A 15,834-nucleotide genomic window follows, 5' to 3' on the forward strand; every position below is an offset into this window, starting at 1 on the left:
TTATGTAATCTAGTTTGTGGTGTAAGCCAATTACAGAGGGCTTTAACCTTCATGAAGCTGAGTGTAACAAGATGCAGTGTGAGAATATTTCCTGTAGCACTGGGTCACACCAGGATGATATGAAATCTACTGCAGAGTTTATTGTGGCTTTTTACTAGAAGTTTTCTAAAGGAAAACTTTTTAGATAGGAAAATTGTTTTCTTGGAATTTAGTTACATATAAATCCACATTCAGACATTGGAAAAACTCTCATTTATTTCATATATTTGGACACTTCTACAGATTCATATAGCGGCACATCTAGGACTCTTAGATTTTGAACCCACAAGAACAAAACCCAAACGTCCTATTTACAACAGGCCTCAATAAATGCTTGGTTAATTAATGTTGCAAGGTACAAGTGAGTCCAGCTGAATTTGGCTGGATGTTTTAGTCTTATTTTAAAATCTCTCAGGAAGCTTGCGGCAGACTTACCAACCAAAGATGCTTTTCATAAGATGCAAGCATCCGAACTGTTTGCTGTCAATATACATGAAAACACAACTGCCTATCAGTGGGAATTGATGGGAAAAGAAACCTCAAATTTAAAAAAATGGTCAGCTTTAGGCTATGTCAGGTCCTTGGTGAAGATGAACAGCAGCTGAGAAGTCGGGGTTCCTCTGCATCACAGTGACACAGAGCTGACTCAGGATCACGCAGTCAAGGAACTGGAATCAGTTATCGAGCGACTCCTTTCTTTACGAATACAACGACACTGCTGCTATTTTTGTCTCTATAAATTTGAAAAGTCTTGGTGACTCAAGAATGGCACTGCTCTTCGTTTGTAATTAGAGACGCTTTATGATTTCAAATATTTGACCATTTCTGGAGCCAATTCTATCCTACCAATGATTAAAAAGTATATATGTGTGCGTGTGTGTGTGCATATATATATGTATATATGCTCCAGTTAGGTTAAAAAAATCAAGAAAATATATTGGAAAATAGATGTTATAATATAGAAAGCCATCATATTTGAATCTTAGAAAGTTGATTGTAAACAATTATAAAATCAGAAGAATCCCAAGCTCTTTTCTGGGGAGTCATGATCCTGTTTTCCAATAGAATTTCTCTTCATTACTATTTTATTTGTAATTCTTGATAATCTTAAAGTAAAAACCTCCTTTCTCTTCTTCTTTGCCTACTTATGAGGCAAGAATAAGATGACCAGAAAGTTGTCACCCAGCTGTTTGAACAAATAATACGTAGGTGAACAGTTAGTTTATGTCTTGGGACTACCAGCTAGCCACTCTTATAGCAAAATAAAGATTAAATATTTGGAATTATAAATCACCTCAAATTTCTTTAGTTCTTCCTTGGCAACTGTATAGAGCACCCCAGAAGAGCTGGGGAAGGCAGCAGTCCTTTCTGAAATCTTCAGCCACTCTTCAAAACGAGAATAGTCATCCAGAAACTTCTGCCACAATCGCCACGTCTCTTCAATTCTGAGACAGAAAATGAAAGAACAGAATCTGACTGTCTGAGACTGTTTATGCCCCAGAATCCTGTCTGATGCCTGCAACAGGATTAACAGTGCCCAAACAAGCAACTGTTGTGCCAAACAATAACTGTGCCTTGAGCCAAATTTGCCCAGACTGGAAAAGAAAACAACCGCCTGAATGAAAATCAAACAGCTGTGTGTGTGTGTGTCTGTGTCTGTGCATCTGTGTTTAAACACACATCCTGCACCTCTGGGATTTGGAGTCAGTCACACTGAGTGTTACGAGCACATAGTGTGAACTGTTCTGGGTATGTGCAAGGAAGTTTAAAAAGGCAACACCATGCTCACAGCACACACTGATGCCAAGGTTCCACTGAACTAAAACTAAGGTTTGAAAGTCCATTTAAGTCCAACGTCAAACTCACCCTCATCAAAATCAACCTGTGATAGCAAGACAAATAAGAATCTCTCAGGAGTTTATCAGAGAGCACAAAGATTATGTGTCAGATCATGTGATAATTATCTAATACAGCACTATTTTGTACCACCTTGAATTTCAAAGAGCTTCAAGATAAGTGCTTTGTTTTATTATTTCATTTTTAATAAAAGAATGTTACTTTTTCACACCATCAATGCTATAACATTATGCATGCTCAGTAAGGGCATATTTTAATTTTTCTGTATTATATTTAAACTGTTAGGTCAGGTGCACCTTGGTTTGTTATATTTATATATTACTTTTATACCTACTTATTTTCCCAACTAAATGTAGATGATGGCAGGTTTGGAAAACCAAGGTTATCTCAGGACATTGCAACCAAAAGGAAATAGTGAACAGTGGGTACTCTGGGTAATTTGGTGTTTTGTTTTCATTTATCCTCCCGCTGTCCCAGTTTTTGGAACGTCCCAGCTTACTTGAGCCTTCTTTCCATGGACATAGCGCAGATGTTCCTCCATCGCCGGTCCAGGTTCCGGGTAGCCTGCTGGATGGAATCACACTCGGCGTCCGTGGCACAGGCATCACAGTCATGCAGCAGAACCTCACACAGGTTGAGGACAGAGGCCACGCCCGTGCTGTGTTTTTCTATGTCTCTCTGAAGCTCCTGCAGAGAATTAGACTTGTTTATTTAAACCCTTCTGTACAGCCGGGAGAAACGGCAGCCGTATTCACTGACTCAGAAATTGTTAGGCAAGACTATGACAGATAGTTCATTTCCTTGAATGCATGAAGTTTCTTCAACTCCATTTATGAAATACCACAAGCTCAAAAGTAGGAGAAAGTGAATCTACAAATATTTTGATTATGTGAGCAGTCCCAAAATATAAACTGAACAAATGAAACAGATTACATCAGCTGTATTGAGTAAAATTAGCTTCTGCTAATTTTCAAGTGGTTGAAAAATGAATCTAGCCGCAGACTCTCCTTCACAGATATCTCACTTCCATTCCAATCCATGGATTGATCATCCAATCGAAGGAATACATGTGCTTCTGTTAAGAGCTGCCGCTCAAATACCGCGATTTGGTCTCCAAAGATCTGCAAACTGTCTTAAACAGTGAATTCCACCGTTGTTAAAAGGCACCACGCTTTAAGGGACCTTGGGTGCCTTATCAGGTGTGACATCATTATCATCAGCAGCTTCCTCAGTGAGCAGTTTTAAATGCAGGACAGAGTTAGAAAGACTGTGATGATAAACAAATTATTGAATTTGCCCAGAGTTCTACCATTTGACGTCTTCATATTAATTGCACAGAATGTAAATGCAAAATATACATTATTTTTTTCTACTGAAGTTTTAATTCAATTGACTCAAAGTACTCCATTATTAAAAAGGAGGCCTACTGGTACCATGTTTTGCTTGTCCTATTTGTCAAGACCCTCAGTGTATTTTCTTTTCCTTTGATGTAGTTCCTGAATTGGCCCAGCTTTTCTCTTGTTCCGATGAGAATTCCTCAACTTACTCAGAGAGCTGGCATTTATATTCTTGTGTGCATATTCTTCCTACTTTTCTCCTTAACGCCATGTTCCAATGTCTTCTGTACAAACACTAACTTATTGTTGGATGCAGTAACAGTGCCCTTGATTCATTTTGGAGATTTTATAAACTAGACACATGAAAATAAGTTCCACCAAATACTTCTATTTCACTAAACAGACTTTTCAAATCCTCTTCATAACCCCTTTCAGTTTTGTGTGGAAGTTATCACAAGAATTGCTGGTCTAAGAAGTATATAATAAAATATTACAAAAACTTAACTCTGTATTTGCTCTTCTGTGAATGAGATCACCAGGTAAAGTTCAGGTCTTAAAGTGCATCTGGTACAAGGATGTACATTTGGAAAAAGTATTACGTGTGCGAACATAATCCATGCAGCTAAAGAACTGATAGTATTTCAATGTAATTTTTCTTAAGTACTCAAAAGTTTTCTCCATCTTTAGTGAGAAATAATTGACATATAATATTGTGTAAGTTTAAGGTGTACAAGGTGATGATTTGATATATGTACGTACATACTGTGAAACGATTCCTTAAGTTTAGTTAACATCCATCACCTTACAGTTACAGTTTGTGCGTGTGTGTTGAGAACCTTTAAGATCTACTCTCTCAGCAACTTTCAAGTACACAACACAGTATTGTTAACTATAGTCACCATGCTATGTGTTACATCTCCAGAACTTATTCATCTGTAACTGGAAGTTTGTACCCTTTGGCCATCTTCACGCCCCATGTCTGGCAACAACCAGTCTACTCTCTGTTTCTATGCATTTTTTTTTTCAGATTCCATACGTGAGATCATACAGTATTTGTCTTCTCCTGTCTGATTTATTTCACTTGGCATAATGAAGTTCATCTATGTTGTTAGAAATTGCAATATTTCCTTCTTATATATAATGTATTTATATTATATATATGATATACATAATACATATGATATACCACATCTTCTTATATTTTCTTCATTCATTTGTTGATGGATACTCAGGTGTTTACATGTATTCACTATTATTAATATTGCTGCTGCAATGAACATGAGGATGGTGCTGTCTCTTCAAGTGGTTTCATTTCCTTCAGATACATACTCAAAAGTAGAATTGCTGGGTCATATGGTAGTTCTATTTTTAATATTTTGAGGAAACTCTATACTGTTTTCCAGAGTGGCTGCACCAATTTACATTCCCACCAACAGTGCACAAGGGTTCCATTTTCTCCAGGTGCTTGACAGTACTTATCTGTTGTCTTCTGATAAAAGCCATTCTAACAGATATGAGGTGATATCTCATTGTGGTTTTGATTTGCATTTCCATGACCACTAGTGACACTGAGCATCTTTTCATGTATTTGCTGGCAATCTGAGTATCTTCTTTGGGAAAATGTCTATTCAGGTCCTTTGCCCATTTTTAAATTGGATAACTTTTTTTTTTTTTGCTATTGAATTGTAAGAGTTCCTTACATATTTTAGATACCAACCCCTTATCAGATATTTTCTCTCATTCTTAGGCTGCCTTTGCCTATGTTTGATCATCACTTTTGCTGTGCAAAAGTTTTCTGTTTTGATTTAGTCCCACCTGTTTATTTTTGTTTTTGTTGGGTTTGCTTTCAAAAATCATTGCCATTGGAATCTTGACAGGGATTACACTGAGTCCATAGATGGCTTTGCTTGTATGCACATTTTAACCATATGACTTCTTCTGATCAATGGGATATCTTTCCATTTGTTTATATCTTCTTCAGTGTATTTCATCAGTGTCTTACAGTTTCAGTGTACAGATCTTTCACCTCCTTGGTTGAATTTATTCCTAAATATTTTACTGTTTTTGATGCTACTGTAAATAAGATTGCTTTCTTGTATTTTCCAGATACTTCACTGTTAGTGTAAAAAACACAATGATTTTTGTATGTTGAATTTGTATCCTACAACTTTTTCTGAATTTGTTCATTAGTTATAATAATATTCTGGTGGATTCCTTAGGATTTGTCTATAAAAGACCATATCATCTGCAAATGGAGACAATTTTACATCTTCTTTTATGTGATTTGGATGCCTTTTATTTCTTTTTCTGATTTCTCTGGCTAGGACTTCCAATGCTTCATTGAATGGAATTGGTGAGAGTGAGTACCCTGGAGTTTTTTTCTGATCTTAGATGAAAAGTGTTCAAACTTTCACCACTGAGGATGGTGTTAACAGTGGGCTTGTAATATATGCCCTTTATTATGTTGAGGTCCATTCCTTCTGTACCCAATGTGTTGAGAGTTATTATCATTTGAATTTTGTCAAATGCTTTTTTCTGCATCTATTGTGATCATATAATTTTTAGCTTTCATTCCAGTAATGTGATGTATTACACTTACTGATTTGCCTATGTTGAACCATTCTTGCATTCCAGGGATAAATCCAACTTAATCACAGTTTTTCATGTACAGCTGAATTTGGTTTGCTAGTACTTTGAAAAGTTTTGCATCTATATTCATCAGCGATATTAGCCCATAGTTTTCTTTTCCTATGGTGTCCTCATCTGGTTTTGGTATCAGGATGACACTGGCCTCATAAAATGAGTTTGAGAGTGTTCCCTTCCCTTCAGTTTTTTGCAAGAGTGAGACAATTGGCTGTAAACGTTTGGTAGATTTCACCTGTGAAACATTCTGGTCCTGGACTTTTCTTCGTTGAGAGGTTTTTGATCGGTGATTCAACCTCCTTATTCATTATTGATCTGCTCAGATTTTCTATTTCTTCATGACTCAATTTTGGTAGGTTGTATGCTTCTAGGAATTACCCATTTCTCCAAGATTGTCCAATTTGTTGGCTTAGAGTAGTCTCTTACGATCCTTGGTATTTCTTGTTATTTTCCCCCATTTTTCAATTTTAATTTTTATTTATTTGGGTCCTCTCTCTTTTCTTCTTGGTTACTCTAGCTAAAAGTTTGTCAATTTTGTTTATAATTTCCAGGAACCAGCTCAGTTTTGTTCATTTTCTCTACTGTTTCCCTATTCTCTGTTACACTTATTTCTTCTCTACTCTTTATTATCGCCTTTCTTCTGCCAATTTCGAGTTTAGTTTGTTCTTTTTTTCCCCTCGTTCCTTGAGACATAAAGTCAGGTCGTTTATCTGAGACCTTTAGTTTTTCTTAATGTAGGTGTTTATCCCTATGAACCTTTTCTCTTAGACTGCTTTTGCTGCATCCCATAAGTTTTGGTATGTTGTGTTTCCTTTTTTGTTTATCTCCAGGTATTTTTTATTTCTCTTTTGATTTCTTCTTTGATCCCTCGGTTCTTCAGGTATTGTTCAATCTCCATGTACTTGTCAATTTTCCAGCTTTCTTACTGTTATGATCTCTAGTCTCATATCATTGTGGTCGGAAAAGATACTTGATATAACTTCCATTTTCTTAAATTTATTGAGACTTCTTTTGTGGTCTGACATATAATCTATCCTGGAAAATGTTCTGTGCTCTGAGGTTGGGGTGGGGCATTGGGTGCTGCTAACTGGGCCCTACAATCACCTCTGGTTGGGTGAGGTCATAGGCTGTGTCCCTTGGCAGGGCAGTGCCCGGTGGACCCTGTGATGGGGCAGGGCTATAGGCTGGTCTCTGCAGTTGCTCTTGGGGGGTCTCAGACTGCGCTCCCAGACCAAATGGTGCTGCTGGCTGGACTCTGTGTTTAGGTGGGGCCTCTGTGATCATGCAGGGCTGCAGGCTGTGCCCTGGAGTTGGGCAGGGCCACAGTCGAGGCTTTGCCATCAAGTAGGCCACTGGCTGTGCTCCTCTGTCGGGCAAGATGGCTGGCCGGGCTCTCTGGTCAGCAGAGCCTTCCCGCTGAATCCCACAGTGAGTGAGCCTAGACACTGTGCTCCGTGGTTGAGCTGGATTTGCTCAGGAGTTGCCTAGGTTTTCTTGCTGGGTGGGGCAACGTGCCATGCTTGGTGACTGGGTGGGGTCACTGTCTGGGCTCCTGATCAGGCAAAGCTGCAGGCTGTGTTTTGCAATCAGACAAGGCCCTGGATTGAGCCCTACTGCTGAGTGAGCTGTAGTCTGGGCTCTGTGGCTGGAGGGGGTTGCAGGCTGCGCTCTGAGGCTGCCCAGGATCACTGCTCAGGCTCCGTGGTCATGCAAGGCTAGAGGCTGAGTTCAACAGCTGGTAGGGCTGCTGGCTTGGCTCCCTGCCCAAGTGGGGCTGCTGGACGGACTCCAGGGCTGCCTGGGTTCTCTGGCTAGGCTTCTCGGTGGGGCGGGATGGGGACTGTGCCCAGCTGTTGGGCGGGGCTGGGAATCTGCTTCCCTGCCCAGGCCGAGTGGTAGAAAGAGCTCCAAGGCCAGTATGACCAGTTGTCTGGGGACCCAAATTCAAGCAGAACTGCCAACTGAGTTTCCAGGCCAGACAGGGCCACTGGCTGGGCTCTGCTAATGAGCAGAGATGCTAGCTAGGGTAGCTGCCTGGGCGCAGCTGCAAGCAGGAACGCAGTCCATCAAGATCTGAGTGTGGCTGCTGTAAGCCCCACACCCCTTCTCCATCTCTCTCTGATCCCCAGTGTGGACAACTCTGAGCGTTAAAAATTCTAGGAGGACCCAGTCACTGGGGGCCCCCCACAATTTGGAGAGATTTACCTCCAGGAGCTTCACCAGATTCCCATAGTAAATACTGGAGAAAATTCCCCTTGTGTTTCTGCTCAAAAGTTTTTGTTAAAATCAATATATAAAGTAGGGCTTGAGGGGTTTTATAATTATATATAAGTAATTACCTGAATACAGATCAAGATTTTAGTTTCAACTTTAACTTCCATTGGTAATGGTCGGTCTCAAATTGTCACATAGTTGTCTCGGGATTTATTTTTGTTCATTTATAACACAGAGAAATTTGACAAAATCTTCTCTAAAGCCATCTCAAGTCTACATATACTTCTGCCCAATTAAATCTATAAGAACCAAGTATACTGGCAAGAGAAACACATAGGAACCCCACATAGAGAAACAGAAGAAAATGTTTTTCTTGTCGATTTAATCTGTCTATTTAAATATTTGTCAGAATTTTTCCCTTTGGAGATAGATTATTATTTATTTGTCTTTTAAAACATGGATCCCAAACGCTACAATTTTTACAGATTCATGGTCAAACATTTCCCATAAAGGAAACTGTAGTAAAAATGGTATTAAAATAAAATTTACTAAGCACCCACTCTGTGCTGGGTATTGTACTAAGTGCTTTTCTTGTTAACTTTTACAACAAAACTGTAAGCTGGGTGCTCTGATTATTAGCATTTTATGTCTGAGAAGTCTGAGGGTTGAAATAGTTTATTATTTTGCTCCAGGTCATGCAGAAAAGCGGAGAGGCCAGGATTTGAGCCCAGATAGTCATTACTTTTACCCACTGGTACACAGTTTTTTAAACTTCAATTTAAATTTTAATTAAAAGGCAAGATGAACATTTATTAATGTACTAAAAAGTCAAAAATCGTTATTAAAGCTTTCAATGAAATAGTGCCCTTTCTACTCTTGATTCTTCTCCAGAAACAACCATCTCCATCCTTGTAGCTCTGTCTTTCAGCGCTTACTTCTATTTTCCCAAGTAACACGTCTATATTGCTATTTCTTGCTTTTTAAACATTAGACATTATTGGTGCTTCTACAGCAGAGAAGGAATAAACTTCTCTGTGACTTACAGGGCTCCAATGACTGTTTTAGCACATCTTACAGCTAGAGCGATAATCATTTCTTTGCATGATTATGGTTTTTAAAAAGTATTTCTTACATTTGACCAACAAAATATACTACAATTATATTTCTTTTCTTACATAACTTTTTGTTTCTCTAGAATCAATAGATCTTCATCTCACTCCTCTCCCTGACTCTTTTTCTCTTTAAAATCTGAACTGCTAACTTCTACTCTTTCTCTTACAGTGCTCATAAAACTCCTTCCATTGGGTTACGCCCATCAGCTAATCTGGTTCGCCGTTTCCCTCCTTGGAGAGCCCCGCCCCCTTAGAGCGCCCGACTCCCTGCTCCTGTCCGGTCAGGCTCCCTCTAGGCTGTGGCACCACTGTCTGGGATTCCCTTTATCATCGTTCTGGGGACTTCCTTCTCTCTCTCCTGGGTTGAACATTATTTTCCTCTCATTTCAGTATATGTAGCATATCTTTCACTGGCTTCTTGTGAATGTGTGCACGGAAGGTAAATATTTTATCTATAAAATGGCAGATATAATATTCTAAATTATAAAAAAATTCTCAGCTTTTTGAAGGCCTTGTGCCACTGTCTCCTAGCTTCCAGCATTGTTTTGGAGAAATCAAACTTTTTCACCTTGGAATCCTTAAAATCTTCTCGTTATCCACCATGTTCTGAAATTTCATAATAGCTATGTTTTGTTTTTAATTTTCCTGGGCACTGGTATAGAATTTATGCTCTAGAAATGTATAATTTTCAATTTGGGAATTTTTTTCTATATTACTATTTTGATAATTTCTTCCATTCCATTTTCTTTTTTTGGAGGAGGGTACTTTTATGGAATAACTGAATCGGATTTTGAAACTCTTGCATAAATCCTGGCTGCAGTATAAACCTGGCCAGAGACATTGTGGGAGGGGTACCGTGGGGTGGGAGTCATACCATTGGGTACAGAGCCTTTCATTTAAACTCTCTGTTTTAAGTATAGTGGCTCCAGCATCAATGGTGTCCTGTATCTTCAAATCCAAAGTCCCTCTGGCTTGCCTTTTCCAGGGAGTAAATGAAGCAGAGTTGTCCGACTACTTGGGCTTAGGGGAGATCCGCCTGTCTAACGACTCCTTGCTGAGACTTTCAAGCAATCTTCCATTTAAAGCCCCACAGACTTGACATCTCCACTTCCTGAGCCTTCCTGGAACTCTGTGTCACGAATCAGCTTTTCCTCATCCCCAGTCTGCTAACAACATCACCACTGATCTAATTACTTTCCATCTTCCAAAATGCTGTTGGATGTCTGTCAGCTCTATCGTCTTCCCTCCTGTTCTCTGCCACTGTGGGCTTTGACCTTTTATACCGTTTACTATCATTTTATTGAGGTTTTAGTAGTGGTTGGAACCATAAATGCATATCATCAATTTCCCATATTTAATTAGATACGATTTTGATTTTCTTACATCCGCCAAATTACAATGCTGGTCATTAGCATTTTAACCCATCATCTGTAGATATCATTGCCATGTTCTCCAGTCTCCTGGGGAGCTGAAGGCCAATCATGACCCTCAGAATTAATTATCAGAATTTCAAACATCAGAGTCCATCAAAGGGTTTTAATCTTACAAAAAATAGAAAAATGTCCCGCTACCAATTTCTTAAAAAATAAATACTAATTTAAATACCAAAGTAACCCCAATACCTAAAAACTGTATCTCTTTAATATCTGTTCCCTTTGGCTTAAATGGTTGGCAAAATAAAGTACATAAGCCATTTTATAGGATTGCAGAAGTACATTGTTTTTAGTTTAGCAACTTGACTATTAATGGTCTAATGTGATGGAAGTAGCCAGAGTTCCTTAGGGTAGAATTTTCAAGGACCATCTAGAAGCATGGAGTAGCAATACTTCTTATGGGGGATTCATGGTGCTCATTATGGACAGCTGGAGGCAGCCATGCTGAGAAGGAATAAGCAAGGGGAGTGGGAAGTGAAAATCCCTTCTGTATGTCTTTCTCAGGCTCCCTTTTGCTTTGTTGGGCTGTGTATTGGATGCCAGTGCGATGTGCTATATTTGTTACACACACAAAGGTGAAATTACTGTGTGGTCTGCAGGTCATGCCATCCTCATTGCAAAACAAAATTATTTTAGACCCTAAAAACACTAAAAATACACTGTAATCTTTCTCCAAACACTGTATGCAGTAAAGAAGGTTCCTTTCTAAGTTTCCGGTTGTGAGCTAGTGATCCGCAAATAAATAAACAAGACAGTCAGCACTGTTTTGGGTACATTGCAGCTCAGCCTAACCTACCACCTTAGGATGGCTTTTTGGCAGACCAGCATTATTAACTCTATGATGGGAGATCCTCTTAAGAGCCAACTTGGTGGTGACATGGACCCTTTTGGCCACAGGCACCTGTCTAGCCAATGCCTCCCTCTCCCACCAGTCCTGCTGAGCTGCCTCCTCATTTTCCATCCCCATTCGCCGTCTCACACTCACCTCTCTGTTCTGGCCAGGAGGACGGGTTTTTAAGAACCTATTAACTTTCCTTCCATTGTTTCATGTTTTACCTGTTGCTCATTAAGCTTTCTCTGTATTTCTTCCGAGTCACAGGAATCGTAGACGATCGGCTTGGCCAGCTCTGACTCGATGTGGGCCAGCCACGTCCTCAGGCTGCTCATGTTCTTATCCAGCTGCTGTACGGCCACCAGAGTCTCCTTCAGCTTCTTCACCCTGGGGGGCAGAGAAGGAGAGACGTCACCTTCAGAGAGAGGCCCCGCTCATGTTTCCCCTCGCGAACAGAAGCCAGTGCTGGATCTAAAGCCAGAGTCCGGCTCAGCCATGTTCTGGCTGTGACTGAGGGCAGCTGTACACCCTTCCTGTGTCTGTTTCCTCACCTATAAAATGGAACGGAAGTAAGAGTATTTGTGAGATTTAAATGAGGTGAAAAATGGAGGGTGCCAGTACACAGGAAACATTAAAAAATATTAACCATGGTTATACTCAGCAACAACTTTGATAATATAATAGTGATAGAAACTTCATGGTTGTCACAGAAATGATTACTTTAACAAATAATATAATCTAGACTCCTAGGAAGAACACTTGGGAGAAAAAATTAACATTTCCAAAGAGTTGTCACCAAACAGATTACATATCCACAGTTCTGATCATTTCAGCCCAGTGGGATGTATTCCAGCAACCTTGTGGCAGAAACTCAGTTATAGCGAGAAAGCATATGTACAGATAAACTATCAGTGAGTTAACACATGCACTTAAGAAATTCAAGTGTTAGTGATGCCAGATCACGTTCAAGGTAACTAAGGACCTGCTGGATTCTAAGTAGCAGCGGGCAGGTACTAGATCTACTGATACCCAGTCTTCACCTGCAGAGCTAAATCGTAGAGTATTTGCTACATAGCACGCTTAAAAACAAACATCCCCATTCTCTCCAGGGAGGAGTAAAACTCCATTTCTTTAAAATTGTCATTTATCTAACAATGATGTGTGAATGTCTTATGTGTAAGATGCCAGAAAGACAAAATAAATTAGACTTGATTATTTTCTTAATGAAATGCACAACAGGACCAGAAACCTGAACACAGAAATAATGAAATATAGCAAAGTATGGTGAGAACTAAAGAAATGAACCAAACGTCTGGCTAAGGAGTAAGGAGAAAGGAGTAATTCTGTCCATGTTCTAGTAGTCATCCATTCATTTACCATTTGTTCATTTCTTTGTTCCTCCTACAAACATGTATGGTGCCAGGTGATAAACAGTGATGACTGAAGTTTCACCCTTGCCTTTGAGGAGCTTAGACTTCGATGAAAGGGGGGAAATGAAGAAATAACATTTGAGCTGCATCTTGAGAGGTGGGTACAAGCCAAGGAGGACATTTCAGATCCAGGAAACACGAAGAAGAAGAGCAGAGATTTTTGAAGGCAAATAGTGTCGTGATGCCAAGGAAACTAGGGGTGGAGAGGAAGGGGAGGAGGAGCAGAAAAAAGATGAGAAGTGGTTGGAGATAAAACCAATGGGGAGATCTGAGTAAGATTATAAAGATCCCATAGTGACATGATAATGGGTTTGCATGCAGTTTTAAAGAGAAACAGGACCTTAGTCAAGATTTATTAGCAGAGGATTGTTAAGATCAGTTCTGATTTTGAGGATGCAAGTTTGAGGTGAGGCTGTTGTGAGAGCCTATTCAGGAAGTAAACACAGTCCAAGCTGTTGGCATCAAAAGCCTACACTGGGAAACAGTAGGAATAGAGGTGAGGGTTGAACAGCTAACTTCTTAAGTTGGTATGATGTGAGGCAGGAGGAGCTAAAAATGATGTGTTTCCCAGCTGGGTGACTAGGTAGATGCTGCTGTCTCTGAGTATACAGGGCGAGGGGCAAGTTCTTGGGATCAGTGTTGCACTAAGTTTGGGATACAATGAGTCTGAGGGATTGGCTAGACATGAATGGAAAAAGCAGTTCTTAGGTCCAGAAGAGAGGACAGAATTTATTGCATTGATTAAGTTACTGGCCAACTGCATTGGCCAACAGAGTTGAAGCCCTGTGAAAGGATATATTTCAATCTGAAAGGGGGTGGACTAAGAAGAATGAGTTTCAAAAGGCTGGTTAAAGAAGGAGGAATCACAGACGAAGAAAAAAATAATCAAAAAGGAAGGAGGAAAGTACAGCATAGAACTGAAGGTAAGAAAAGTTACAAGGAATTGTTGATGGGGGGAAAAGACTGACGGTATTTAACCTACAAACTTGCAATGAGCAGTAAATAAGCCGAAGAAATTTAATGTGCAGTATAATGAATACAGACAGCAATACCGTATTAGAGTTATGAATGTGATAAATCTCACTCCAATGGCAATCATATTACAACAAATAAGTTTAATAAAGTGTATTCCCTAAATTTACATACTGTGTCAAATATATTCAATTAGAAAATAATTTAAAAAAAAAAAAAGGAAGTGTTGGTCAAAGTGTGATCTGAATGTTCCCTTCCGAAGATTCACATGGTCTGCCTCATATAACCTCATGTAACTTCTTTGAGAGAACTTTCTCATCAAAAATATCCATTTGCAGGAACATGGATGCACCTAGAGATTATTCCACTAAGTGAAGCAAATCAGAAAGAGAAAGACAAATACTATATGATACAACTTATATGTGGAATCTAAAAAAATGACACAAATGTCATTTACACAAATATTTACAAAACAGAAACAGACCCACAGACATAGAAAACAAAACTTGTGGTCACCAGGGTGGAAAGGGGGAGTGTGGTGGAAGGGTGAATTGGGAGCTTGGGTCTTGTAGATACTAACTACTGTACATAAAACAGATAAACAGCAAGGACCTACTGTATAGCACAGGGAACTATATCCAGTATCTTATAATAGCCTATATACATACATACATACATACATACATACATACATATAGCTGAATCACTATGCTGTACACCAGAAATTAACACAACATTGTAAGACTACTACATTTCAATAAAAAAAATATACAAATAAACACAGATTCCCAGACTCCAGCCCGGTCCTACTGAGGTCAGAACCTCTGAGGGTGTGGCTCGGGAATTCACGGTTTTAGCAAGCCCTCCAGGTGAGCCTGAGGTATGACCGAAGTGTGGAACCACTGGTCTGCTTTGTCAAAGGCACAGCAGTATAGTACAATGAGTCCTGAAAAGAGCAATTAGCAGAGCTCTGCTGACCCTGAGTAGTTCATCAAGGGCAGTGGAAACAGAAGACAGAAAGCACCTGAGCTAAGAAACACACTTCTGATAAGAGTATTGTTAATGATTTTGAGAAGGTGGGCAGTGAGGGTGAGTAAATATGATATAAAATCTGTAGAATGATCTGGCTCCAAGGGAAAATTTTTTGTCTGTTTTGTTTAATGCAGTTTAATATTTGGAAGACCTTTCGAGTGCTTTTAGGCAGAGAATGAGGAACTCATGAGAAATAGGCCAAAAGCAGAAGAAAGAGGGGAGAAATTACAGATGAATATAGACAGCGGAGCAAGGACGTCGAGGAGGCAGGGTCAAGGGCACACAGAGCAAGGACAGGCAAATTAGTTCTAAAAGGTATTTCCCAGTGAGGCAGGGTGTGGGCAGGAGTCTGGGAGGGACACAGATAGTATTTCTCAACTCTTCTCTGATCAAATAACAGTAGCAAAAGTCGACTATTAAGTCCCTATTGAGGGTCTGACATGGCTGGGTGGACGTGGATTGCTGTAAAGATAGGTGACAGGGAGGAGGAGCATGTGATCCGTGATTTCTGGTACAGCCTTTACTTAAAATTCAGTTCTGCTTTTAGACGGTGGGTCCTGCCTTTTGGTTCAGGAAATGTGGTCACCTTACTGACACTGCTCATAACAGAAATGAGAGGCAGATAAGCCAAATACTTTCATCTCTGAGGTGTCAACTTGAAGCAACTAAAGAGGTATCTGCTAGAAAAAAGTTGTCAAGAGTAGTAATGACTTGTAAAACTCTAAGGATGTGATCTGTTTCAAGGCAGGGACCTGCAACAGAATGTTCCCCAAGACGGACCACTTGCACTCGAATCATCTAGTATTTCTCGACGGTGGTACATTCAGGTAGCAAAGAAGTGATTCTCAGGCTGGGACTGGAACAGGGTCACATGGGCTGCTTTCTGACCACACCTGCCAACTGTCAACTCTCTCCCGACCTCCTCCCACAGTC

General features: G+C 39.8%; 1 protein-coding gene across 6 annotated transcripts in view; it reads right to left on the reverse strand.

The window, feature by feature from the left end:
- The window catches only part of SYNE1 (spectrin repeat containing nuclear envelope protein 1), a 427,466-nt gene that overhangs the window by 29,516 nt on the left and 382,116 nt on the right, over positions 1-15,834 (reverse strand). For all 6 annotated transcript variants that reach the window (XM_072966061.1, XM_072966058.1, XM_072966057.1 and 3 more), the window contains 3 exons: positions 11,692-11,854; positions 2,396-2,583; positions 1,334-1,484 (listed from right to left, as the gene is read on the reverse strand). In XM_072966061.1, the coding sequence (XP_072822162.1) occupies positions 1,334-1,484; positions 2,396-2,583; positions 11,692-11,854 (502 nt within the window). The remainder of the gene's footprint in view (positions 1-1,333; positions 1,485-2,395; positions 2,584-11,691; positions 11,855-15,834) is intronic.

This window comes from Vicugna pacos, chromosome 8 (assembly GCF_048564905.1).
Source record: "Vicugna pacos chromosome 8, VicPac4, whole genome shotgun sequence".
Classification (NCBI taxonomy): Eukaryota; Metazoa; Chordata; class Mammalia; order Artiodactyla; family Camelidae; genus Vicugna; species Vicugna pacos.